At 33.0% G+C, this 26,237-nt stretch overlaps 3 protein-coding genes across 3 annotated transcripts in view; 1 reads left to right on the forward strand and 2 right to left on the reverse strand.

Annotated features, from left to right (window-relative positions):
• The first annotated feature begins 615 nt into the window (after window positions 1-615).
• LOC143059772 (uncharacterized) lies at window positions 616-4,727 on the forward strand. The gene is made up of 4 exons (XM_076233334.1): window positions 616-1,205; window positions 1,858-2,043; window positions 2,372-2,498; window positions 3,022-4,727. The coding sequence occupies exons 1-4, from the start codon at window positions 925-927 to the stop codon at window positions 4,219-4,221; spliced, it is 1,794 nt and encodes a 597-aa protein (XP_076089449.1). The 5' UTR covers window positions 616-924; the 3' UTR covers window positions 4,222-4,727.
• LOC143059774 (uncharacterized) lies at window positions 4,234-7,399 on the reverse strand. Its single transcript, XM_076233336.1, has 3 exons — window positions 7,212-7,399; window positions 6,523-6,721; window positions 4,234-5,823 (listed from the first exon to the last, which is right to left on the reverse strand). The coding sequence occupies exons 2-3, from the start codon at window positions 6,707-6,709 to the stop codon at window positions 4,820-4,822; spliced, it is 1,191 nt and encodes a 396-aa protein (XP_076089451.1). The 5' UTR covers window positions 6,710-6,721; window positions 7,212-7,399; the 3' UTR covers window positions 4,234-4,819.
• A 222-nt stretch (window positions 7,400-7,621) lies between these two features.
• The window catches only part of LOC143059773 (caspase-3-like), a 28,577-nt gene continuing 9,961 nt past the window's right edge, over window positions 7,622-26,237 (reverse strand). Inside the window, exons 6-9 of the mRNA XM_076233335.1 lie at window positions 25,779-25,853; window positions 22,437-22,742; window positions 21,144-21,351; window positions 7,622-8,458 (exon numbers count right to left, since the gene is read on the reverse strand). Of these exons, the coding sequence (XP_076089450.1) occupies window positions 8,308-8,458; window positions 21,144-21,351; window positions 22,437-22,742; window positions 25,779-25,853 (740 nt within the window). The 3' untranslated portion in view covers window positions 7,622-8,307. The remainder of the gene's footprint in view (window positions 8,459-21,143; window positions 21,352-22,436; window positions 22,743-25,778; window positions 25,854-26,237) is intronic.

Below are 26,237 nucleotides of genomic sequence, written 5' to 3' on the forward strand. Positions count from 1 at the left end.
ACATTATTTATTGTTCGCATTTTTTAATCCACAAAGGCATTGAAATATGTTCCTGAAAATAAATGCTGTTGGTATTGATATATCAGTACACATAAACAGACATGTGCATATCTTACTTGGAAGACATAATCAGCTACGTTCCAAAGATAAATTTATCAGAAATATTTATAAAATTATCTCCTTTTCTTTTAAAAAATAAATTCCAGATGTTGTAGGATGTTGGTTTGTTTCTAAAAGATGAATAAATGAATTACTTGTTATCGATAAATATCCATTTATAATAATTAGCCAGCTTAAGAGTTTCGTTTTTTTGCAAATTCATTTCCTTGTACAAAATATGCAGGGATTATTATTCAAACAGAACAAGTTCCTTTTATCGAACTATAATAAATACATAAATATATAAATACATAATTGGTATTTTTAAGGTTGCTAAATCCAAGTGCAACATATACATTGAGCTGCAAAATTTTCTTATTTTCAAAGCAGCTAAATTCTATTGCTCATATACATTGAGCTGCAAAATTTTCTTATTTTAAAGGCAGTTAAGTGCAACATAGACGTTGAGCTGCAAAAGTTTCTTATCATCTACATCCAATTTCACCTGGATAGATGCACGCTTGATAAAGCTAGTTGGTCTGGCGAAATATTGCGTTTATTTTCATCATTTTGTAAATATTTTAAACATTCTTATATTTACATACTAAATAGTGTGTTAAAATTACATTGTTAGGCAATCTATAATTTTATTTGTGTAATTGAATTAATCTCTGTACTGATTAATCCACACTCCCATAGATTTGTATGTCATGTGCTGCTATTTATAGGCACTTATATATATATAGGGAAGTTCGTCCGAATCGAAAGTGACGTCACATTGCGCATGCGTATAAAATTGGTGGGCAAGACCCAATTATAAAAATAATGGCCGATAAAGCAAACACTTCTACCAGTTATCTCAACAATTTATCGGCGTATGCAAGTTCCCTGTCAGTTGAAGCAAAGGAAAGATATTCCGTAAAGTTATTGTATAACACAGGAACTAAAAGTTTGCCAGATCCGTACGCAATTGCTGAAAAATGGAGTTCTGACCCTAGCACCTGGCCCGACCTGACCTTTGGTGATATTTACCTATACCTGATAGACACGCCTTCCATCTACACCAAGGAGTCAATGAAAGCATACAAATCGTTAGAAGCATACAAGTAAGTGTTAAAATATGTATTTGAATTATTATTGCGATTTTAAAACAACTTTTAACATGAAGAAAGAGCTGAATTTTTTTTTTAATCTCACCTTCTCAGGTAAAAGGGGGTTGTTTATGTCACGTGGTTAATGCCATATTAGGTCATCTTACCTGGTCACAGGTAAACGTATATTCCTGTTGTGACAATGTCATTCACTGTATTTACAACTTTTTTATTAGATAAACATTGTCATCTATTTTGACCATTTTTCCCTGTGCATATGTAGGGTCACAAAATATGTGCACATACATGTACCCTTCATTTTTGATACATTAAATTTACCTTGATCTATATTAATTAATAATTTAATTTTGTTGTGATCTATATATAAATGTAATGATAGGCTTATTTTGATATATGTATTTGAACTGGAATAAATGAAAATAAAACATTTTAAAAATAAATATAAAAAATTATAAAGAAATTTAAAGATTTAAATTTTTTGTTTATACAGTATTGTCATGCTTAGTCACTTTGTCAGCTGATGATATTTTGAATAATTTTATGCATATACATATATAAGTATCACACACGCATGTCCATAACCATGATAACTAAATGTTTATTGGCTATTACATCTAAGCTTATACTGATTTGTTCCCTTTTTCAGTTACGTCATCAGTGGACATGTACAAGTTGTGTTTTCTCACCCAGTTGACAACGACTGTCCATTCATGGTCCTCAAGACAAAGGTCACACCGTCACAAAGAGCTCGAGATAAACCACATGAACCATGGGTGTATTTGGAAAAGAGCAGCGGGACAGTATACTGTGCTCACTGTACCTGTATGGCAGGGTATGTATACTGTACTGTGACTCGATTGTGACCTAGAATTCTATTGTTCTTGTATATACATGTATTGTGTTTAATATATTGATATGAGATATAACATGTGGTACAATAGCCAATGAGACAATTCTATCCACCAGAGTTCAACTGATTTGGATGTACAATGTAAGCAGATATAGCAAACAATACAGACTTCAACAATGAGACAAACCCTTATCGCTGTAAAAGGTCCTCCATGAGAGAAAATATGAAACAATTCAATTGATGTATTACATTTGGTTTCATTAGCACCGTTTTTCCAAATGTCATGTATTAAAAATTTCTTCATTTACAGGTTAGGGGAAGTATGCAGTCATGTTGGGGCACTACTGTTCAAGGTGGAGATGGCTGTTAAAATTGGAATCACGCAATCAAGTTCAACCAGTAAAGCTTGTCAGTGGAACAACAGATTTAGAAAAGAGGTACATTTTTGCACTTATATTCATGTATAAAATTGAGAATGGAAATGGGGAAAGTGTCAAAGAGACAACAACCCAACCAAATAAAAAAACAACAGCAGAAGGTCACCAACAGGTCTTCGATGTAGCGAGAAATTCCCGCACCAGGAGGCTTCCTTCAGCTGGCCCCTAACCAAATATATACTAGTTCAGTGATAATGAGCGCCATACTAATTTCCAAATTGTACACAAGAAACTAAAATTAAAATAATACAAGACTAACAAAGGCCAGAGGCATGTAAAGTAGAAGATAAATCAAAATTTTATATTTACTGAAATAAAATCACTATGTCTATAATTAGAAATGTTTATGAGATTGACTGAATACAAACTGCTAAGCACACCAGCTAACCAAAGATTTAGATGACATGTCAGCAAAATGATTAATTTTGTATGTTACTATTGAAATATATATATGTACATGTATATTCAATGCATGATTAATTTTCAACACCACTTTAAGTAATTGATTTATTTTTATTGTCAGGTTACTCCAACTACTGTCACAGACATTTTCCAGCAAATAAAGGGTAGACGTACAAAAGATATCGAAAGTGTCCAAGCCAACGGGGCAGCACCTCTCCCTTCCCAAGAAGTCCTAAATGAACTGTATGCTATTGCACCTAACGCTGCTTTTTTTACCTCAGTTATGACGCCAAGTATAGATAATCCACCTACCTCAAAAACAACTGACAACAAGTACCCTCAATTGCTGTCAACACTTCAACAGACCGATAACAATGACATAGATGACCTTTGTAATAAAACCATAGATTCATATACTGTTTCACAGTACCAGGCAGAAAATTTAGAGGTAGCAACTAGAAATCAAGCCATCAGTTCCTTATGGTATCAACATAGAATGGGTAGAATCACAGCATCAAAAGCTCATGATGTACTAGTTCGTAAAGAAACAACTCCTGCAGCCAACCTTGTCAAAAGGATAGCCGGTTATTCAACATATGACCTATCAAAAAAACAGTCGGTCAAATGGGGCGTAGACCACGAAGATGAATGCAGACAGGCATACACAAATCACCAACAGAACCACCACCTAGACCTAACATGTTCTCCGTGTGGTTTCTTTATACACACAAGTCATCCATTCCTAGGATTTAGCCCTGATGGCATTGTTAACTGTACATGCTGTGGCAGAGGTACCATAGAGGTCAAATGCCCTTTTAAACACAAAGATGTAACTGTACCACAAGCTGCTAAAAGTGATAAAAACTTCTGTCTCGACGCAAATTTAACCCTGAAGACCAGCCACAGATATTTTACGCAAGTCCAGATGCAGATGTTCATCACTAACTGCCAGTATTGTGACTTTGTTGTATATACCAAATGTCAGCCTGAAGCAAGCATGGTAATAGTACGCGTCCCAATTGATCTAGACTTTTGCCACAAGTTGATACACAAGTGTGAGAACTTTTTTAAATCATTTGTTATACGTGAACTGCTCACCAGAGAACTTGAAAATGAGCCAACAACAAACAACAATGACAGGGTCGACAACAACAACAACAATGCTAATGAGAAATCGTGGTGTATTTGTTCAGAACCAGAGTATGGCCGAATGATAAGGTGTGATGGTGACCAGTGTCCTTACGAGTGGTTCCATTATAAATGTGTCAACATACGACGTAAACCAAGAGGAAAGTGGTATTGTGCTAGCTGTGAAATATAGACAAACAAACAATACCAATTGAATTACTTTATTTATTCAGAGATATTGAAAAATATTTGCAATCAACATCTTGTATTTCATGTATTTATGCAATATATATGTATAGATGATAAAAATGGACATAACATGTATATGTTAAATCAAACAACACATTATCAATAGCTGGAATGTACACTAATAAATGTAAGAATTATTGAAAAATTAAAACTTAACAACATATATATCTATAATAAAGGAAATTTGGAAACAATTTTGCTACTTCTGCCTTTTTGAATTTAAAAAGAATAGTTGGTAAAAATATTTTATCTTTTAATATGTACATTATAATATATACATTTTGTAACTGGCTTCTTTGTTCATGTGGAATAAACAAAAAATCTTGTGAATGCATCAATAATGAAAAGTATTATGCTCAGTTTGAAAACAATAGACTTGTACATTATATGATATAATTTCTTTTGTAATACATGTACATCATTGTGTGAAATAAATTATTTTGATACATATTTTTATATTTCCTACAGCCTGTTGATTTTGCAATAAATCTTTCTATTATCAAATAACAACACATGCATATACAAGTCTGTAAAAAAGTTTCTTAAGACACAAGTTTGGGTTGGAGATTACAAATTGCTGAACAAATGGTAACAATGCTATCAGAATGAGGAACCATACACATACTCATGTTTGAACTTAGAATGTTAAAGTTTTTTAATCTCTGAATTGCTCTCTCAACATGTATTCTGACATGGGCTATTTTACGGGTCTGTTCTACTTCTTTGGCACTTAGTTGTTTTTTTCCTCTAGTGAATGCGGGTATAACAAGTGTTGCACTTTTGTTGGCAAGTTCTTCAGATATCAAAAACCCACGGTCAGCCAACACCTGATCTCCATGCTGAATTTTGTCCAAATAACCACTACGTTGGGTAATAACTTTGTCGGATGTCCTACCACCAAATGCCTTTGATACGAAAGAAATAGCTCCTGTTGGTGTTATTGATACTAAAAATTTAATGGTGTTGTTGTGCTTGAAGTTTGACCAGGTCTGAGCTCTAGCAGTTAGTTGGCCTGGTCGCTGAATAAACACTTCGAAACAGTCAATGATACTGGAGCACCTTCTATATGATGGTTTAAAAACAGATGGCATGTTACTTAATAGGTATTCTTTATCAGGCCACTGAATCAGAAAGGATAGTTTGTTGGCTAATTTTGGAAGTCCTATATTAAGAATGTCTGATATTGTTGTTTTTGACACACCAAAGCGATAGGCAAGATCTTCATGTTGAAGGTTCAGTCTTAACTTCATTAGTAGGCATAACAAAACACTTGTTGGTGACATAACTTTACATGATGGCAATATACAAGAACAAAATGACAACAACCACATAAATAGAGCTTTCGAATGTACACCTGTGTAAAACTGTATCTTACGGTCACTGGCAGTAACAAGGGTTTCAACGTACAGCTGACTGATGTTTGCCTTTAAGGTAGTGTTTTCTGTTTGAAGGCGACCTAGTTCAGCATACAGTTGTTCATTTTCTAGTCTCAGTGTGGCAATCTTGTTGATGCAAGCATCATGTTGGTTGTTCTTGGCTGACTGCACTAAAAAAAAAGAAAAAATTTATTAATGTGAACAAAAATATTTTTATATTATACAACATGTTAAACAGCCTTCATTAAATAAAACTTAGTAAAATGTGCAATCATTTCCTTAACATTTCTTTACCTCATTTTATTAAAGAAAAAATATTCTGCTGTCACTCCAGGTATTGATTTAGGTTCATGAAATCTGTGAAGCAAGAGCATGAAGAGGTGCTGAATGTGTATTTACAAGGGTGTTAATCAATTGTTTTGTTTGTAGATCTATACATGTGTCATACAGCTAAAGTTAACCTTGACCTCTCCTTGATTAAGATGAAAGGAGTTATTAATTATTGTTTTCCAAAGATTAATTACATGTTCAATCATTTCTGATTTAAACTTAAAAGAAACTGCTATTCAAACACTCCACTTAAATTGAGTGTTCTATATCTCAATAATTAGGACTTGTTTTGTTAGGTACAGTATGAGTAATAGATAATTGAAATGTTTAATTCATTAAAAAAACTTTGTTCTAATTTCTTAATAAGTGAAATAAAATACTGAACATTTAGCAAAATATGCAAAAAATTACACAATGTTACAGATTTATTCTAGTAAATCAAAATTATTAATATTAGTAAGTTATCTCCTTGACAATCATACCACATCTTCTTATATTTGTATATATTATTACACAAATGATTTATGCATATTAAATACCTGATTTTGGTTCTGGAATATTCTCTGCATTACTGAGGTCAAGCAATACTGAGGCTACTTGGACCTTCTCCTTATCTGCTTGTCTTTGTTCAACTCTGAAACCGGGCGTATCGCTGGTCACCACTTGCTTTGTACTTTTGATACCCCATGTCAACTGATGGCACATAGTCTGGGTTGTGCTCGTCATTACTCTTTACACCTGAAATTTACATATATAATTAATATTTCAATTTACACCAAGGTTGTTTTGTTATAGAAAATAAAAACATTTCCAAAGTTGTACGAATAGCTGACATGAAAGTACTCAGCGAGCAACACAGTCATAGATAATTTCCAAATACTGACATTTTTACTGTATCATACATGTATGTGGTACTTGTATGATGTACATTGTATGTCATCATATTTGATTGAAAAATAAACAATTATTGTAAGAAACTAAGTTTGAAAATATCAAGATCAATATCTTTAATCATGAAAATATATGTAAAAAAACCTTGACATTGTCTGATTATCTTGCACTAAGTTACAGAAATATGATCCAATGACACCCCCCCCCCCTTTTTTTTTCATTTTCGGTGTTTAAAAGCAGAAACTCCGGTTGACATGCCTTGATATATAGAAAAATACTTATGAACAACAAGAAATATAAGAAAAAACAAGGCTTCGTAATTGAAATATTGACTTACCACATATAAAATGTTGAAAACAAACACGGTCATTTTCCTTTGGTTCCCACTGATCTCGTCTGATTGCTGAAATCCAAAGCTTTTTGCGCGACTCTGGCTTCTTTGAGATACGATAAAAGCTTTTTGGATTGTCCTTGTCAAATCTGTTTGTACACCCGATAACACAACATGAAGCTACCATGTCTAATTAGCCGTAAACATCGATTGACCGGCGATTTCCAATCATCCATTTTATGTGCCCACCAGTAAGTCACGTGACTTTTCCGTGACGTCACGGCGAACTTCCCTATATATGTATGATTACAACAGATTCAAAACTGTATCCTGTGTTTGTAAAATAAATATTTATTATCTAAAATAAAGCTTTACATATTAAATTACATCCATAAATTTTAGAGGTCAAATTTTTAATGATGCCATTAAGCACTTTAAGGAAAAAAATAATTAGAAAATAGATAGTTCAACATATTAACATGATAAAAAGATATTAAATTGGAAAAAAAATGTTTGTAAAGGAGAATTAATGCCCCAACAATACACACACACATGCAAAACGTCACATTTACATTTAAGTCATACAAACAGCTCACTTTTAGTAACATTAATTTTTATATTGTTAGTAAAAAGTACAATAACAAAAATATCCAACTCCGAGGAAAATTCATAACAGAAAGTCATATAAACACTCTAAAGGATATTAACAAAACGCCAACCCCTCTATAACAAGTAAAACTAAGATGAACGATAACTATATAAGTGTGGAAGATTGTTTGACTTTCTTTTTTTTTTTTTACATTTTTATCAAAACACTGCAAATAGCTTGACTTTCTTGCATTTTACGGTCAATTATAGTTTACTTCTTTACTAAAATATTTTCCAAAATGTTAATTATTAAGGTTCCAATTCCTTCATGATAAATTATAATTCTTCATTCATTTGTCTTAAATTCTTTCACATACTTGACGTTCAAATATTGGACTCAGAGGGCTTCTTCTGAATTTAAATCCAGATTGTCGCTTCAGACGAATGATAAGTGTAATGTTAATTCTTGGTTTTTTTGTTTTTTTTTAGTTCATATATCAACTGAAAATACATTCTATCGTGTATTTTCTGGAAAGAAATGAAGTTTATGCGTGAGAGATGAATAATAAGAAGGTATAGTTTTGACTGTCTGGTTGTTTTCACTGGGTATCTCGTACTTGCTTACTCTCCTGCTAACATCACTTAGTATATCGAGCAAATGTTTCCTAAAAAGATGAAAACAAAGATATAAATAATGATAAAAACAAAGATACTAATAAAGATATAAGTATAGCATGTATAGATAAAAATATAGATATAAATAAAGATATAAATAAAGATATAATAAAGATTTAAATAATTATAATTTAGCAACTCATTTAGGCTACACAAGTACTGGTGTCACACTGATAACCGTAACTGGAATTACGATCCCAATATGGCGACGACAGACATAGGGAAACAAATTTCAGTATTTTTTCTCAAATGAAGCATGTTTTTGTCAATAGTTACTCAGCTGCAAGGTTTTTCTATACCATTACATCATATTTGAATCGTAACGGTGCACTATAATTGTCTAAGCGCATTGAAAATTGCCGTTGAAAAAATCGGGATGATAATACATTGTAATAGTAATTCGAAAAAGAGATAATCGTAAATACGGTATTAAAAAATGAAAAGATAATCGTAACTAGATATAGTGTTTGATTGATATTGACACTAAAAACGTCTATCTGATAACATATGATGAAATTATGGTGATGAATTAATCACGAAAACGTTCCAACATTCTTTCTGTGCATATATGATAAACAGTTACATACTAGTATATAATTAAATTGAAAGGGGGAACAAGCTTCAAGAAATGGATGTTATGAAGTTAAGCACATTTAAACGTGGAGTTATTTGGCAAACATGGATTTGTGTTCTTTAATAAATTGTACAAAATTCCGAAAATCAAGAAATCAAATTGATGTGGCCTTAAATTTATTTTAAGAATGACTGCAACGTTAAGAAATAATAACGCATATGTCGCCATATCAGAATCAAACTAATTAAAAAAAATCATAATTTTAGTTTAAACATATTTTATTTGCAAAAGTAGCTAAAGGGATTGGACACAAGTTATAACAACTTTAGTGACGTCCTCTCCCTATATAAATATGAACACAAAGAACGTTAGATAATGACGGGAAAAAATATAGTAGGAATGCATGTAAGAAATGCTAAAAACTAAAATGAAATAAAAACTACAATATAATAAGGAATAATACTGGAAAAAAACTGGACTGGAGTGAAGAATTGGTAGAAATTTAGAATGTTATTGATTGTTTTAACTCTTTGTGTTATTCTGATGTAAGATTGTACAGACTAAACTATTTCTTTGTTTTGCTGAAAAGTAAGGCCACCGTCACCAACCAATAAAGGCTCAATGGATCTAGCATATCTTTCTAATTTTGAAAACAGTATTTTTCTTGCTTCGTTGTAAAAAGCGCACTCTAAAAAATAGTGTATACTATCCTCATCAGGATGGCCACAGCTGCATGCGGGACTGGAATTAACACGATGTAAATATGAATTTAAAGAACTACACATATTTCTTAAACGTGTATGAATGATATGAAGTTTTCTATCTCCACAACTGAAATAGGAAGGTGGCTGTATCAATTTGGACTTCATCTTTCGTTTAAAAATATTTATATTTTTTGACGTACGTATGTCGTGGTTAAGGCTTTTCCATTCAATAATAGTAGATTTAAAAAAAGGATTTTCTGGTTATGTCAAGTCTTTGACCGGAAACTACATAATTATTACTGTTTCGCAAATCGTAGTAATATATTTGACCAACAAGTGGGGGCATTAAATCACAGAGATAACCAGGGGCAGTCCCATTATGTAAAGAATAGAACATATTGAGTTTTCTGGACTTTCTTCTGTCCACAAGCAATTGCCAGACTGTTTCAAAATATATAGCTTCCCGACTAGCAAACACGGGCAACCCAGTTACTAATCTTCCTGCTTCCAAATGAACATGTTCTAAATTGTCGGCATCTTGTTAAGTTCAACCATCGCATAACTCACATGCATATTCCATAATGGGTCTTATAGAAGTTTAATATATACAAGCAAGATAATTTCTATTCGATACATGTTTTAATTTGTTTAAGAACATTTAATCTTGTGCTTGCACACTTTAAAATGTTTTCTATATGTGTATGGAATTTACCATTGGAATCAAAAGTAATCCCTAAGTGTTTATGACAGGAGACAAATTCTACTGCTTTGTTTTAAAATTATATTTTGATATCATCTGCGGGAGTATTGCAGGAGAATAAGATAGCCTTTGTCTTATTAGAATTAAAATTAATAAGCCAATCTTTAAACCATACTGACATTTGTTCTAAATCATTATTCAAGACATCCTCTATAGTGTAAGGTTTATTGCTTGAATAAGGAAGGGATGTTTTATCAGCAAACAATCGAGTTTGACTTGTCAAATTATCAGCTATGTCATTTATATAAATACGGAAACGTAGAGGACCTTGCGGAACTCCTGTATTAGTATTATCAATAGACGAATAGGCATTTGAAACAAAAACGCTTTGTTTTCTATTTGAAATATAACTTTCAAACCATTTATACAGATTTCCACCAATACCATACGCTTTTAGTTGTGTTAAGAGGCCACTATGCCACATCCTAGAAAACGCTTTCGATATATCACATAATATAAGAGCTGTTATATATCTGATTAATTCAATTGGAAATCCCAGAATTGGACCAAAGAACAGTATGTTACACTTTTGAAAAGTATGGGAATTACAGTAAAATCTACTTGGAGATTAGACATGATTCGACAACTGTGTTTTTGTCAATCAAAAGGACGTTGCAAAATCAAAAGAAAGTGGTCCGAATGATTCTACGGAATCAAATAGTAGCAATTTTTATGAAGTGACAGTTGCTGCCAATGACCAACCTAACGTGGGCATTGACCAACCAGTAAACGAAAACAGTACAATGTCACGTACAGCAGAAATGCTAAAGGATTCGACTTCCGCGCTGAAGTCGGCAAATGAAGCTATGTCGGCTATGTCATCTATGGTTGTAGGACTGTAGTCTGTCGAATCTAAAGTCAAACTATGACTTTGCCTCGGAATATCAAGCCACATACGGATACATTACCCCAATCTCTTCTGTAAATGCTGAACAAACCTTCCACAGGCAAGTTGACACTTCGAAAAGGGATTGTATTTGCAGAGGATTGTCAAAAATGGACTACGTATCTACTTCTTTGCGCAAGCAAATTATAGGAGGTAAGGATATAAACCTTTCTCTATTACTGTTTCCAAAGAACGAGGTTCCCCACACACTCTCTGTCTTCTCTGAAGGGCTAACTGTAGAGTTATCTGCTCCTAAGGATCCTCGTCTAGAGAAAAGTTTGACGCTTTAATAAGGTCTTCATAAAATTCAAGAATATCATTTGTAAAGTATATCCTCAACGGCGAGATGAATTAGATCAATACAAGGCCGATATAAATGATATAGCCTATAACTACGGACAAAGATTTTATAAATATCGCAAATTGTTTCGGCTAAGGCCGCCAAAGCTATCATAGAACATAATATCGCAATTAACTGGGGAAAAGTAGACGACCGTCTATTACATCTAGTTATGAATGGTTTACACAGTAGGGAATGTGGACTATGTGGAGATTACGACCATTCAACGGAATTCGGACATAAACAAGCTAATCAAGAAATTCCTCCATGCGCCCCCCAAGCCACGACGAACGGTCGTGTTGTAGATAAATCAAAAGATAGGCATGGGAGAAATATCATTCCAGCAGAGCGTCATGACCTTTGTAATAACTTCAATTATGGAACATGCAAATAGAAAGAATGGAAGTTTACACATGCGTGTCTTAAGTGTAAAAGTAGAGGTCACGGTTTTAAGACATGTGGTAACAACAATGATACCAGTACTAGTAATCAAAACAAAACTGCTGATAAGCCGAACGTAAAAACATCTAGGTGACTCGAAATGAATGATGATTATCAACTTTCTCACATAAATGTAAATAACCTTGAAAAAAGAATAAACAAAACATCCGGATAGACATTTTGTAAAATATTTATTATACGGTATAAAAAACGGTTTTGATACTATAGTGTAAAAATATACAAACAGCTTTCCGAAATCCAGACAATGTTGATAATAAAATTAAACAAGAGGTTATCTGGTTGGGCCATTTAAAAAGCTCCCTTTTGATAGGTATCGTGTGAGCCCAATAGTTATAGTGGAAGGCAAATATTCAGGGAAAAAGAGGTTAATAGTTGATCTGTAGTCTCCACATGAAAGTCAAGATAATTTTAGTATTAACGATTTAATCGATAAAGAGAATGCTTGCTGTCATACGGTAAAATGTATGATGCAATCAACGCAATTAAAGAATTCGGACGATTATCAATACTAAATAAGGCGGACATTGCCGATGCATTCCAATAATAAGGGATCAAAAGGGAGCAGCATCATTTATACTGTATTAAATGGAGAAATTTTTATTACTATTATGTGCGTCTTTGTTTTGGCTCACGATCATCACCTAAAATATTTGACAATAAATTTTGTCAGTGGCAATTTCTTGGATAGCCAAGAACATTACAATATTCCAATTATACTGCATCTGCTTGATGATTTTTCAACTGTTCAAGCATCTGACACTTTAGGAGACAGAACTATGGCACTTATCACCTTAATTTTTAGTAGATTGAATATACCATTATCTACGAAAAAGACTGTAGGTCCACATACCACACTAGAGTATCTCGGAATTATATTAGATACAGATAAGATGGAAGCAAGACTTCCACAAGATAACGTTGAACGCATTATTTATTTCATTGGAACATTTCTAAGTCGACATTGTATTAAAACACGATAACTTTTACAACTCTTGGGACATTTCAATTTTGCCTCGAGAGTCATATACCTGGACGGACTTTTGTAACTTATCTCATAAACCTATTGACTAAAGTTAACAATCTCAATTACTATGTTACACTGTCAGCCAAATGTCGAGATGATTTAAAGATGTGGTATATTTTTCTGAAACAGTGGAAATGCGTCTCCTTTTTCTACGATACTTTCACTACCAGTTCAGCGGACTTCGAATTGTATACAGATGCTGCTTCAACACTTGGCTTTGCGGAGTACTCCAAGGAACATTAGTTTTGTAGTTCTTGGCCACCAGAGTTACAAAATATACTTGATTCTGATATTTCTATGGCTTTCCGAGAATTGTATCCAATTGCAGTGGCGGCAGTACTTTGGGGCAAACATTAGACGAGGAAACGAATAGTTTTTCATTGTGATAATGAATCTACTGTTAACATTATAAACAAAGGACGTTCAAAGGTACAAGACATTACGAAACTAATGCGTAACTGACTTTGTTAGCTGCAATTAACAATTTTAGATTTTCAAGTAAGCATATATTCTGGCCTTTGTTAGTCTTGTATTATTTTAATTTTAGTTTCTTGTGTACAATTTGGAAATTAGTATGGCGTTCATTATCACTGGACTAGTATATATTTGTTTAGGGGCCAGCTGAAGGACGCCTCCGGGTGCGGGAATTTCTCGCTACATTGAAGACCTGTTGGTGACCCTCTGCTGTTGTTTTTTATTTGGGCGGGTTGTTGTCTCTTTGACACATTCCCCATTTCCATTCTCAATTTTACCTGGTGTTAAAAATGTGATTGCCGATTGATTTTCTCGATTTTATTTTCAGACGTTCCGGAGAGAAGCTCCGGAAGTAGATGCACAAGCCATGACTTGTCCGCACTTCTCACTCGTAATTTGGAATTGACAAATAGTGTAAGTTGTTTACTCAAAACTTCAATAGCTCCCAGAACACGTACACAGTATGAGTGTGGATATTCTGCCTATGCCACCTTTTTACGAATGACTGGAGTAAGTTGGCTTAATTCAGACATGCCTCCGTTAACTGAAGAATCTCTTATTCATTTCGCTACCATTGTTTTAAAAACTTGCATTTGAAATATTCTACTATTAAAATGTATATATGTGGAGTACGATATAAATACTTAGAGAATGTGAAGCTTTCAGTATTTTGCGACAGTTCTGATAAACTTTATCGACTCGATGCGTTATATAGAGAAATAAAGAAAAATGAGAAAAAAATCAACAAAACCAAGACTGCCAATTACCTTCACGATACTAAAGGATATTTATCAGTTTTTGAGGAAAGGGTATTATACGCCGTATGTAGACATTCTTCTGGAAGCAGCGTGATAAAGTCACGGCATATTTTGGATTTCTTCGCTGTGGGGAATTTACAGTATTACATTCGTTTGATTCAGAATGCAATTTGAATATCGAAGATATCCGGTTTCTTAAGGATAAAGTGACCTTTCATTTGAAAGCTTCGAAAACAGACCCATTTCGTGAAGGTGTTGATATTCATTTATTTGCGTCGGGAGCTTCTGTTTGTCAAATCTTATCTCTGGAACGTTACATGGACTATCGTACTAGGAAATGGAAAATAGGAAGGCTTTAACACGAAAGTACTTCATTTCTTCTCTAAAAAATATACTTGCCGTACTTGGATACAACTGTGTTATACTCGCTATATAAGAACATCTTTATCAACGATACAGCAAGCCCAACAAGCATTAGTCGAGTGGAGATTTATAATGCGGTGACAGAATAGGAAAAAAGTCGATTATTAAAAGAGTTTAATTTCACTTCATGGTACACGGCTAAAAACTGGCACAGTCTTAGAAAATGATTTTACTTGAATTTAAGATTGGTCGTCAAAAAGTCGTATGGTGCAGATTTTTTTATTAAAGCTTTTAGTCAGCAAATTTGACATCAAATGCAGATCATTAGTGGCATGCATTTCTGGCTTTTTATTCAAAAGCTGCCATCGAACATCCTTCTTTATTGTTTTTTTCAAACATCAGACATAATGCTCTATACATTAGGCGAAAAAGGTAATCCTCAAAGCCTGTTGATGACAAATTATGAAGGTAAAAATTACTGTTAACGGGGACATTTTGTGTTTTATCTGATTCTAACATCATACAATAAAGCGCAGGTGAATGGAATATATCGTTTCTACTACTAGTATAAAGTAATAAAACTGCAATTTTTCTTTTTATGTACGCATGTTTTTATGAGGTAAGATTGTAAAAAACGATATTTATTTTTAAATTTCAAAAATCTCTGCTATTCAATCATAAACTTTTAAAAAAATCAGGATAGTTGTGTCCTGTCCATGATTGGGCTGAATACATATTATTCCTGTAATATTTTGGACTTGATATTACTTTAACATTTCAAAGAACCAAACATTAATTTTAAGGGAGTTCGCTTCTCAGTTTCAGAGTTATTAACTTTTCAAAACACTAGTTTATATAGATAATAGACGAATCCAAAGAGCTCAAAAAAAATATATAGGTCACTGTGCTTGTTTTCAAGATATTAGCCATTGACATTTTGGCGGGAAAAACTTTCTCTCTTGACTTTTCATAGATTTATCATTGACAAGTTGAAGCTCTAAAAAACTGTTAAAAAGTAATTAAGATTTTATAAGACTTTTACAGATGGCTTATCATACATGTAAAAGATTTACAAAAAGACAAATGGGGGTCACCGGGCAAATATTTTCAAGGCATTCGTTTATTTTTGACTTATGACTGTTGATATCTCTCTGGTATCTTTCGTCTCTCTGTCATATGCTTGCATCTATTGTAAAAAAAACTTCAAACAAGACGAGGAGTTTCATTCTCCAAAACAGAACATTTTTAAAAGTAAAGGCTGTTTATTTGTCATGCAGCCATTATAAACCTTTGCTGGGAGTCAAACTGTATTCTGAATTACAAGAACATTCACAGAAGAAAGTGTTTTACCATCATCAGTGTGATAGAAAAAATAAAAAGTAAAATCACAAAAATACTGAACTCAGAGGAATGATATCCCTAGTTCGAATATCAAATCACTTATACAGACCAGACTGTAGTGCATAACGACTACGACAATCAGAAACATTCCACAGACTACAATCATGTGATAATGGCAAGTGTATACTGTCGATGCGGATCTCAAATGGGTTTTTTTCTAAACTTTTGTTTAGACATATTTTGAGTTTCAAGCAGCAGGACAAGTTATGACTTTCGTTGATGTGTACTCGACGGTTATATTGATAAATACATATTTGTTCATAATTTTCTATAAATTTTGTTTAGTTTTGACAAACGTTGTTCTTATTATTTGAAAACAAATACATCATTTAAACCTGAGAACTAACCCCCCCCCCTTTTTTTGTAAAGTCGCATACGTGTGCTCGGAAATCTCATATAATGATGGGTTTCCACTTTTTGGATGGAAAATTGAAAAAGGAAGAAAATAGATTCCAATCTTGATACTGTAAAAAGGGTATTCCAATTGGAGTTACAAATCTTTGTTCAAAGATACTGTAAATTCAGAAATTGATGCGTGCATTTATCATTGCGATTTCAGAAAATCTGTAGAAAGATATTTTTTCATCTATCAAATGCGAAATTTATCATTGCCATACACACTCAGTAGGTTTTGAATTACAGTAACCATCTTCATTTGGGGTTCAGTTGTCTCCTTTTAATACAAGTCATCAACTGTATTTGGCATATTTTCGTTATTATTAACTCAATGTCCCCAAATTTGATGAGAGTTATTGATGTATAAGTTGCTTGTCACAGTTTGGTTTAATATTAAATAGACCAGACACATGCTAAAAGTTTCCGCACACTAACTAACAACAGATCCCTGTTCTAAGTCAGTCCATGCATGGACTTCTATCACTGACGTTTTTTATCTACATGCTTGTAGTCATAAACAAGAACAGGTCCAGCAGTAAGTTCAAGCATGAACTTAAAGTTAGTGTCCAATCGTTATTCAGAAGTTCAAGCATGAACTCAGATCTTCCGATTGATATGATTCTCAAACTTGGGAATTAATCAAATACTGTGCCAGCAACCGTGACGGCTAAACGCCAAATGATGTTTATTTAATTGTATGTATATCATGTAGTATGTATCTGAGTTTATTATATCTTAATAAATATACATTCTATTTTTGTTGTGTATGAAAATCAGTTTAACATACTATAACAGTTGAACAATAATCCTTATTCACTAACAAAATATCACTCTCAAGTCTTCTAGCTTACTATCTCCACTCTCCTTCTCTGATTTCTCTCGCATCCCCGTATATACATAATTACAGGCGGTACCCCGACGGTCTTAAACATGTTGAACCGGGCGATTTTAAATATACTGGGCGGTACCTCAACGGTTCTAAAGATGGGCTACCGGGCGGTACCCTGACAGTTTCAAAGATGGGGTACCGGGCGGTTCTTAAGATACCGGGCGGTGAATTTAAGTAATATAGATACCGTTCAAATAAATAAAGATACCAGACAGTGCCCTATACAAATGTAATTTCACCCAAATGTATTTAAAAGAAAGATATCTGACATAATTACAAATTAAACTAAAACTAAAATCGCTACAATCCTCCCAACTAGCAATTGAAACTCCTATTTCAATGACGTAAACAAAACAATGTTAACCACTACAGTTACATAATCCAAAATACGCTCAATATAGATCAACTCCAGTTAATGTTATAAGTTCACTGTAACATGTATAATAAAGTTATTAAAGCAGAAGACCCTAATACTTTCAAATCACCACCACTAGCTGTGATGAACCTGGTATCCAATGTGTCATGGAAATAATTTCCTGGGGGTTCCAATATCTTGTTCAAAGAATTGTCCGGCGGTCCAATGTTTTATTCAAAGAATTGTCTTGCGGTTCCTAGATTGGTTTCTGTTTTAATTTCATGCATTCCAAACAATATACTAGTATGTGCAGTTTGTCCATCAGGGTCAGCAAATACATTACAATTTTGCAGCAATACCTTTTTATTGTGGGCTTCTTTATATTAAATATACCCCTTTGGTACATCTTTTCCATAGATTGTGGAAACATTGTATTGGACCAATAATGCTCTACAATATCACACACATCTTCATTATCATCTTCTACCTCAATAGAATTGCCGATATTTAAAACTGGTACAAACCCAGCAATACGTGTTTCTGTATAACATAAAGTCTTTACTGTTTGGGTTAAACAAACTTAAAAACGACGTACCTTGAAAATAATTATCTAGTACTCTGTCTAGCACTAGTCCATATTTTGTCATGCAATGGAATATTTCTACCATTTATTTCTAGAGATAAAGAATCACAGTTCCATTGAAATCGAAAGGATTTGATAAAATTTTCACAAAGTAAATCATTTCTTACTCCTCCAACAATAATTGGAATTGAACACACAATTCATCAAATGCTAACGTTATAAAAGCAGTTCCTAACACTTTTAAATCACGACCACTCGTTGTGATGAACCTGGTATCCAATGGCCCTAGGTCTACTATCAGGCAAAATATTGCGGTAGCTTTCTTTTGTTATGAAAGTATTTCTTGTATCGATCTTGCAAGCACTAAAAAGTAATTGCTGATCCTTCTATTTAATATATACCATCATACCGACTTTTCCTTATATTTTCGTTAACACAGCTACGTACGTTATTTTGTTCAATATTATCTGACAATAATTCATTGTCTATGTGTATTTCTCGCAGATAAACAAACGCACCATCACTCAACTACTTAGGTGTAATGTGATACTCCGGAGTTAAGTCTTGGTCTATTAAGTGATCTAAGTCAAGCTATGTATGACCCCTTTCAGTTTGAGTGGTACGTGTCGTCCTCCGTTTACACAAGGTACACTCCTTTAAACTTCTACTAGGCCAACAGGTACCGTCGGTTGGAGCAAGGCTTATTCTGGGCGGTGTCTTCCTTTGATACCGTCTGATTTAGAATGTTCTGATTGTTTGAATATGTCTTACTCCAACAGTACTCTCTTGTGTGTCCTCTTTTTCCACAATTCGTACACTTCTTGTATCTCTCATTTTGATATCTTCGGTTGTTCTTAGGACTTTCAAAATAATTGTTCTTCTTTGAACTCGGTTCATGAACATCACATTCTTTTTTCAATTTATATACATTATTTCTCCTTTTACCCGAAATTACATATCCTTCATTTATTCGTATACATTCTTCTTGTATGGCACTTGAAACAGTTTCCTGGAGTGTCTTAGGCTTAGTTCGCCTTATAAACATGCAAAACTCCTCAGAATCAACGCAATTGTCAAGAAACGATATGCTTCTATTTTCCCGATAATGCAGTTACAAAGTTATTAATGGAAAATTTTGTTCATTTCGCGCAGAATTTTAGTGTAAACGTGATATTGGAGGCAAAACATATGGCATATCAAAATGTGGATTGGAGCAATGAATTGAAAGTATTACACTTTTGTGATATGAGATATTGCTAATACCCCCTCCCCCCCCCTTTTTTTCTCCCCAAATATGAAACGGGCACACCACATTGAAACTTTAAAAGAAACTGAAATATATCCTTACCACAATAACTGACTCGAAAGCTGCTTCATTTTTCATATCTTAAACAGGTACATGTATATATTAAAAGGTTATGCATATTTTTGTCAGTTATAAATCGAGATAGATATAAGTAAATTTGTCCTAGATATTAACCTGTAAGTTGCTTCATTTATTTTTATTTTGCGTTAATTTCGTTGTTTAACTCGACATTTGCTTTTTACACACAAAATACCATTGAAATGCTGGAAGACACATTTATTATTTTTCAGTTATGACAAAAATACGATTATCAAACAAGAAAAATACTATAGAGTTAATATTATCACATGTATCATCCCGAATTTTTCAAAGACAATTTTCTAAGCGCTTATACAATTACAGTGCACCGTTACAATTCAAATATGATGTAATGATAGAGAACAAGAATACGTCCCCAGTACACGGATGCCCAATCCACACTTTCATTTTCTATGTTCAGTGGACCGTGAAAATGTGGGGAAATCTCAAATTTGGCATCAAAATTAGAAAGATCATATCATTGGGAACATGTGTACTAAGTGTCAAGTTGATTGGACTTCAACTTCACCAAAAACTACCGCGACCAAAAACTTTAATCTGAAGCGGGACAGACGGACGGACGTACGGACGAACATACGAACGAACGAACGAACAGATAGACGCACATAACTAGAACACATTATGCCCATAAATGGGGCATAAAAACATTGCAGCTGAGTAACTATTGACAAATCATGCTATATTTGAGAAAAATGACTGAAAAGATTTCACTTATTTCTGTCGTCACAATTCCAGTTACGGTTATCAGTTTAACACCAGTGAAAAGGAAAGTAATACTACGTGTTACTCGTTACTTGTTTTTTTTATAGATTCAACCGTCGATTTTCCTCATTGAATGGTTTTAACACTTGTCATTTTGGGGCCCTTTTATTTGTAGCTTGTTGTTCGTTGTGAACAAAAGATCCGTGTTGAAGACCGTACGTATACTTTGACCTATAACTGTTTTTCTTTTTTTACACATTATGACTTGGATGGAGAATTGTCTCATTGGCACTCATACCACATCTCTTATATCTCATGGTGACAGATTGATAAAAAAATTTAAAAAAAAGATTTATAAGAGCGAGACTAATATCTTATATTAAATCACATCAAATGTATAATATGATTATGTTTAGTACTGATATGACTATATTTTATCATTTGAACATCAACTGGTCGATAAACCCAAAAGATATCGATTTGGACTAATCAAAATGTTTGTTTTTAATTTAAAAACCGGAAACACGTTTAACAAGTCAGACGGGTCAACAGATATCGTAATGACTTGTTTAAAAAAAACGAGCATTGCAAATTTTTACCTCATACAATCTTTTTGTAGTTGTTCACAAAGCGTCTGTATGAAATACGACCCCTTATCAGGATCTCTGTATGAAGAATACCCTGGCGATGTGGAAAACGCTAATAAGAAATGGTTTTCGTCAGGAAAGACATCTTTAACAGTTTCATCTTTGACTGTTTGATTGGCATCATTTCGGGCTCTCGATACCGGTCCTGTAACTTCCCTGCCTGGAAAATGTGTGAATAACACGTATTCAACTTTTGAGGGGATACCCAACACTATACACCAAAAAATACCTATCGTTCATTTTTTCTTGTTTTTCTCTCATTAGAACCATGGCCTAGCTAAACATCTTGTAAACATTTCAAAAGATTTGAACCATTAGTTTAAAAGATTTTGCCACATAAATGTGGCATTTTTACATGTTAATGTATGCCAGTCTTAGAAGTTTCATAAATATGGATATAGGAGTATATATGTAAATATTTCATAAAAATAATGTTATATTGACAATAGCCAAGTTTATAGTGAATATGTCGTTTAATTTATTTTTTTAAACTAACCATTTGTAGTGCTATATCAGTCTGTTATAATTCCAGCAAACATTTATAATAATTTAACCACCAGATTTTTTTTTTTTAATGTTTAGACTATACTGCCACCCTCAATAAATAAAAGCAAGCCTCATTTTGATAGTGTATATATATGCCTTAACTTTTTTTTATTATCTAGGCCACAAATATTTAACATGTGGATGTATCATCATGAGGTTAAGTGTCTAGTTTCACAACGACCTTCATGTGTAAATAAATGAGAAAAGAGGAGGACGATCAAAACTAATATTCAAAATCATCAGTCTAAGACAAACTGTCAACGCCGTCGCCCAACAAAAATGACAACAAAACCACAGTCCAATAAAGAAAACATTGCTGTATTTTGTGAAACCTTTCAGTAAATTGAATTCTCAATGCTCATTAAATTCATTTTATATTTTGCTCTTTTGCCTTTTTGATTCAAGGCTCATCAATGCGTCCTTTTTTTCAAGGTGAAACGGGCTTCTGACATACCCAATTTCCGACAAAAAACCCGACAAGTACTTGTTTCATAACCGAAACTGTATTCATTAATTTGAATATACAAATAAAGAAAGAAAACAAATGTAATGTCTGAAAAATATTTCAGTGAGGTTAATGATTCCCCGAGAAGACCGAGCATAGAAGTTACGGACTTTTTTTCTACCAGCAGTGCACTGTGTTTTATATAATACCTTTATAGACTTATATTGTATCGAAGTTTCGTGGAATTTACTTACGTAAAGCAATTAGCTGCTTGCTTCCTTGACAAGCTTGCACAAAGAACAGCTTTGGTTTTCCAGCTAAACTTTTACAATTTGACATGGTAAACTTTTCAGTAAGACTTCTTACTGACACTGGGAATCCATCAACACCATAAACCGTCCGGAAACCTCCATGAGATAGAATACAAACTACCACAGAACTGTATCTACTGTGATCTTGCTTTGATAAGGTGTCAGCCACTTCATATATCTGATGAGATTTGAGATCTTCATATCTCTCTATATTGTAATTTAACTGTTTAAAAGTTTGCGAGAGTTCATCTGAAAAAGTTTCAACCGTAGAATCAACGAAATGAAAATTAAAATAAAATGCTCTACGGGGTGTGACATAATAGGACTGCAATAGCTGAAAGTATGAACACTACATTCAAGCTTGATTTTACTCTGAATGTTCATTGTGATTCAATGTTTGACACAGCAACTTGAAATCCACGATAAAATGCAGAATCTAAATACATAATGGTATGCCCATACGTGAATAGAAGAGGACTTATTTGAAAACTAAGTTAACTGTTAAATTCAGCATATCAAAGAACCAAATTAATTCATTTATGATGATATCAATCAAAGTTTTGAAGAAATCAAACAAAGTTTTGATGATATCAAACAAAGTTTTGGTTATAATCCTGGTACCTTTGATAACTATTGATGATATCAAACAAAGTTTTGATGATATCAAACAAAGTTATGATGATATCAAACAAAGTTTAATTTTGGATCTAAATACCAAACTCCGAAGGAAACAAAAAACAAAAAGTCCGTAATCAAATGGCATAATCAAAGGCTCAAACACATCAAACGAATGGATGACAACTGTCGTATTCCTGACTTGATACATGCATTTTCTTATGTAGAAAATGATGGATTAAACCTTGTTTTATATTTTTGACAATTTTTACCTACTTTAACTGTTTGTTTCATTCACACATCGTTGTCAATATAATGGAATTCTATACGACTGTCTTACAAGTTAGAGATTCAGCTAGTTATCAAACCCAGTTTAATTCACCATTCTATACATAAGAAAATGTATGTACCAAGTAAGCTAGGAACATGAAAGTTGTTATCCATTCGTTTGATGTGATGTGTTTGAGCTTTTGATTATGCCATTTGACTTTCCGTTTTGAATTTTCCTTACAACGAAGTTCTTTTTGTGATTTTCTTTTTTTTATCAACTACACCTCTCATGTATATTACAGTTGCATAAAATTCAATTTTATTGACAGCAATTTGTGAACAAAACAAACACATACTAGGTGAAAATGTCAGAAATAGGGATACATCAGTAAAGATTGTGTTTTTTAATCTAACAAGTAAAATTAATATCCATAAATACAAATTAAAAAAATACTATAACACGTTATTAAAATGTAAAACGAAGTCAGTACCCTGAATAAATAAGGTCTCAGTAAATCATTATGTTTGTAGAAAAAGGCTATGAAATACCCCTGGTTCATCAACTTTGTACTTATATACTGGTGACATTTTACAATGTCTGAGTAGCAGACACAAATTCTAGAATAGCGAATAAGTTGGGAAATATATATCCAATATGCCGGTTAAGTTATTATATATATATATATATATACTTAGGTGGGGGAAATTGGTATTTTCAAAATTTTAATTGTCTCGTTTTTATAGATTCTGGTACTGAGATGAACCTAAAATTGGACCAAAATACTAATTCGTAATACATGGTTATATTTAGTATATAAAGGACAAACGAATTCAAGATTCAGAATTAAACTCCATTAACATTGGTCAAGAAATAAACAATGTATATAATACAAAGTATAAGTAAAGTATTGTAGTCAATCCAAACTTTCCTTTGTAGGTATGGAAACTTGTGGTACCAATTCAAAGAGATCCATAGACTAATACTGAGGTCCTTGTCTGGAAAACAGAAAATCCTGGTTGTTTTGTTTGGTTTTTTTGGGGGGAGGCTCTTTTATTTTAAACAGTTTGGGCAATAACACCCAAAATCAATTCTAACCTTCCTTTTGTGATATAAATCCATAAGATCCACGCACTTAAACTCAAGTTATTGTCTGAAAACCATATACCTTTCTATGTCGTCAACCTCGACGATGTCAAATCATTAACCGAGTGCAAACATTTAGCGGTCTTACAAAAAGATTTTAAAATTGTTATGTTTGTAAAAAATGTGTATGAAGTAAAGTAGAACGTTACTGTACAACATACTTAAACAGCAGACAAAGAGATTTAATCATTCACGTTTTAAACAGCAGTCACATAATCAGTTTGTATATAAGGCCCGATTGCTTACAAAACTTACTAGAGCTCTTAAGAGCTTGAGTTGCTCACCTGTACCTTCAACCAAAGCTTATTTGTTGAATTCATCAATACAAGGGATAACTTATTACTTCAGGCATATTAAAGTGTTTGTAGGTCCGATCCTGCAGATAATTTTTCCTTTTAAATTAATATTGGTTTATTATAGTTTTCAGGTTAATAGGCAAAAACTTCAAAAATAAGATGGTAAAATTTTATCCTCAGAGTGCAATAATTTTTTAGAAGAGTTCACAAAATGTTTGTTGGGCGGCTTATTTGTAGATCACGCTGATAATTTTTTTTTTCTAAAAAACATATCTATTTTATATGAAATCAAAGGATGTGGGATATATTTCCATGACACAAAAAACAAGTTCAAACACAGACAAAATACACAGAAAAAATAACAGTGCTTTTACAGTTGTTCTTCGTCTCAAAGTCACAGTGAGGCCTATCTGTCTTTCATACGTTACTTAATAATAGGACAATTACATTGTTAAAAATCAAATGTGAATAATCATAATTTAATGGCAAAAACTTCAATGATGTCTGAAGTCTACTAAAGATTTGGGTCCTTTCAAAATTGTTCTTTCTGATATTTTTCGCGTTTTGTGTTTGTGCCTTTAGCCAAGGTAGAATAAACCAGTAAAATATATATTATGTAGATCTTAGACTTTCTTGCGCCCTGTCATATTTTCAGTAACTACAGTGGTTTTTAATAGAATTGACCAATATTGCATTTAACCCCTTATACAAGTTTAAGTCATGTGGTTTTATTTGTCAGAAAGGCGGGATCAACAGACACCTTTTTAAAAAGTAGATTCCAATTGATAACTGTGTCTAAATTGAATTGAATTTAGCTCAGTAGTTTCATAGATGATAGTTCTTCAAGTAGGTAAACGATGCACGACATCAACAAACGACAGCATACAGGTGATAGCAAAAAGCTTGACAAAAATTAAGCGTTCGTATATAAAAATGAAATAAGAGTAAAACTTTACTCACCAGCATCGAAGTGGGAACCTTTCCTCTCTAAAACGCCATTTTCAGACTTGTTATTGTTGAATATAATACATTTTCCTTTAAAAGAATTGGAATTATTATTATTATAGATTTCGAATTCAGTGTATAATTTTACAAATTTCTGTCCCTGTATTGACATTTCCCATTCTCTAATTGCTGATCACTTGAATTTATTCGGAGTTTTTTACCCCTTTTACAAGTTTTCGTCCTGTGGCTTTATTTGTAGGAAATGTCGGATCAATAGACACCTTTTTTGTTAAAATAGATTCAAAATGATAACTGTGGCCTAATTGAATTAAATTTAACGCAGTAGTTTTATAGATGATATTTAAAAAAGACCTTTTCAACAATTGTCTACAGAAAAGAAACAAAAACATGAAAAACAAACAACAAAAAAAACAGCGATCTCTGATGTCGATAAAATATATAAAAGGGAATAAA

The sequence above is a fragment of the Mytilus galloprovincialis genome, chromosome 14, assembly GCF_965363235.1.
Source record: "Mytilus galloprovincialis chromosome 14, xbMytGall1.hap1.1, whole genome shotgun sequence".
NCBI lineage: Eukaryota > Metazoa > Mollusca > Bivalvia > Mytilida > Mytilidae > Mytilus > Mytilus galloprovincialis.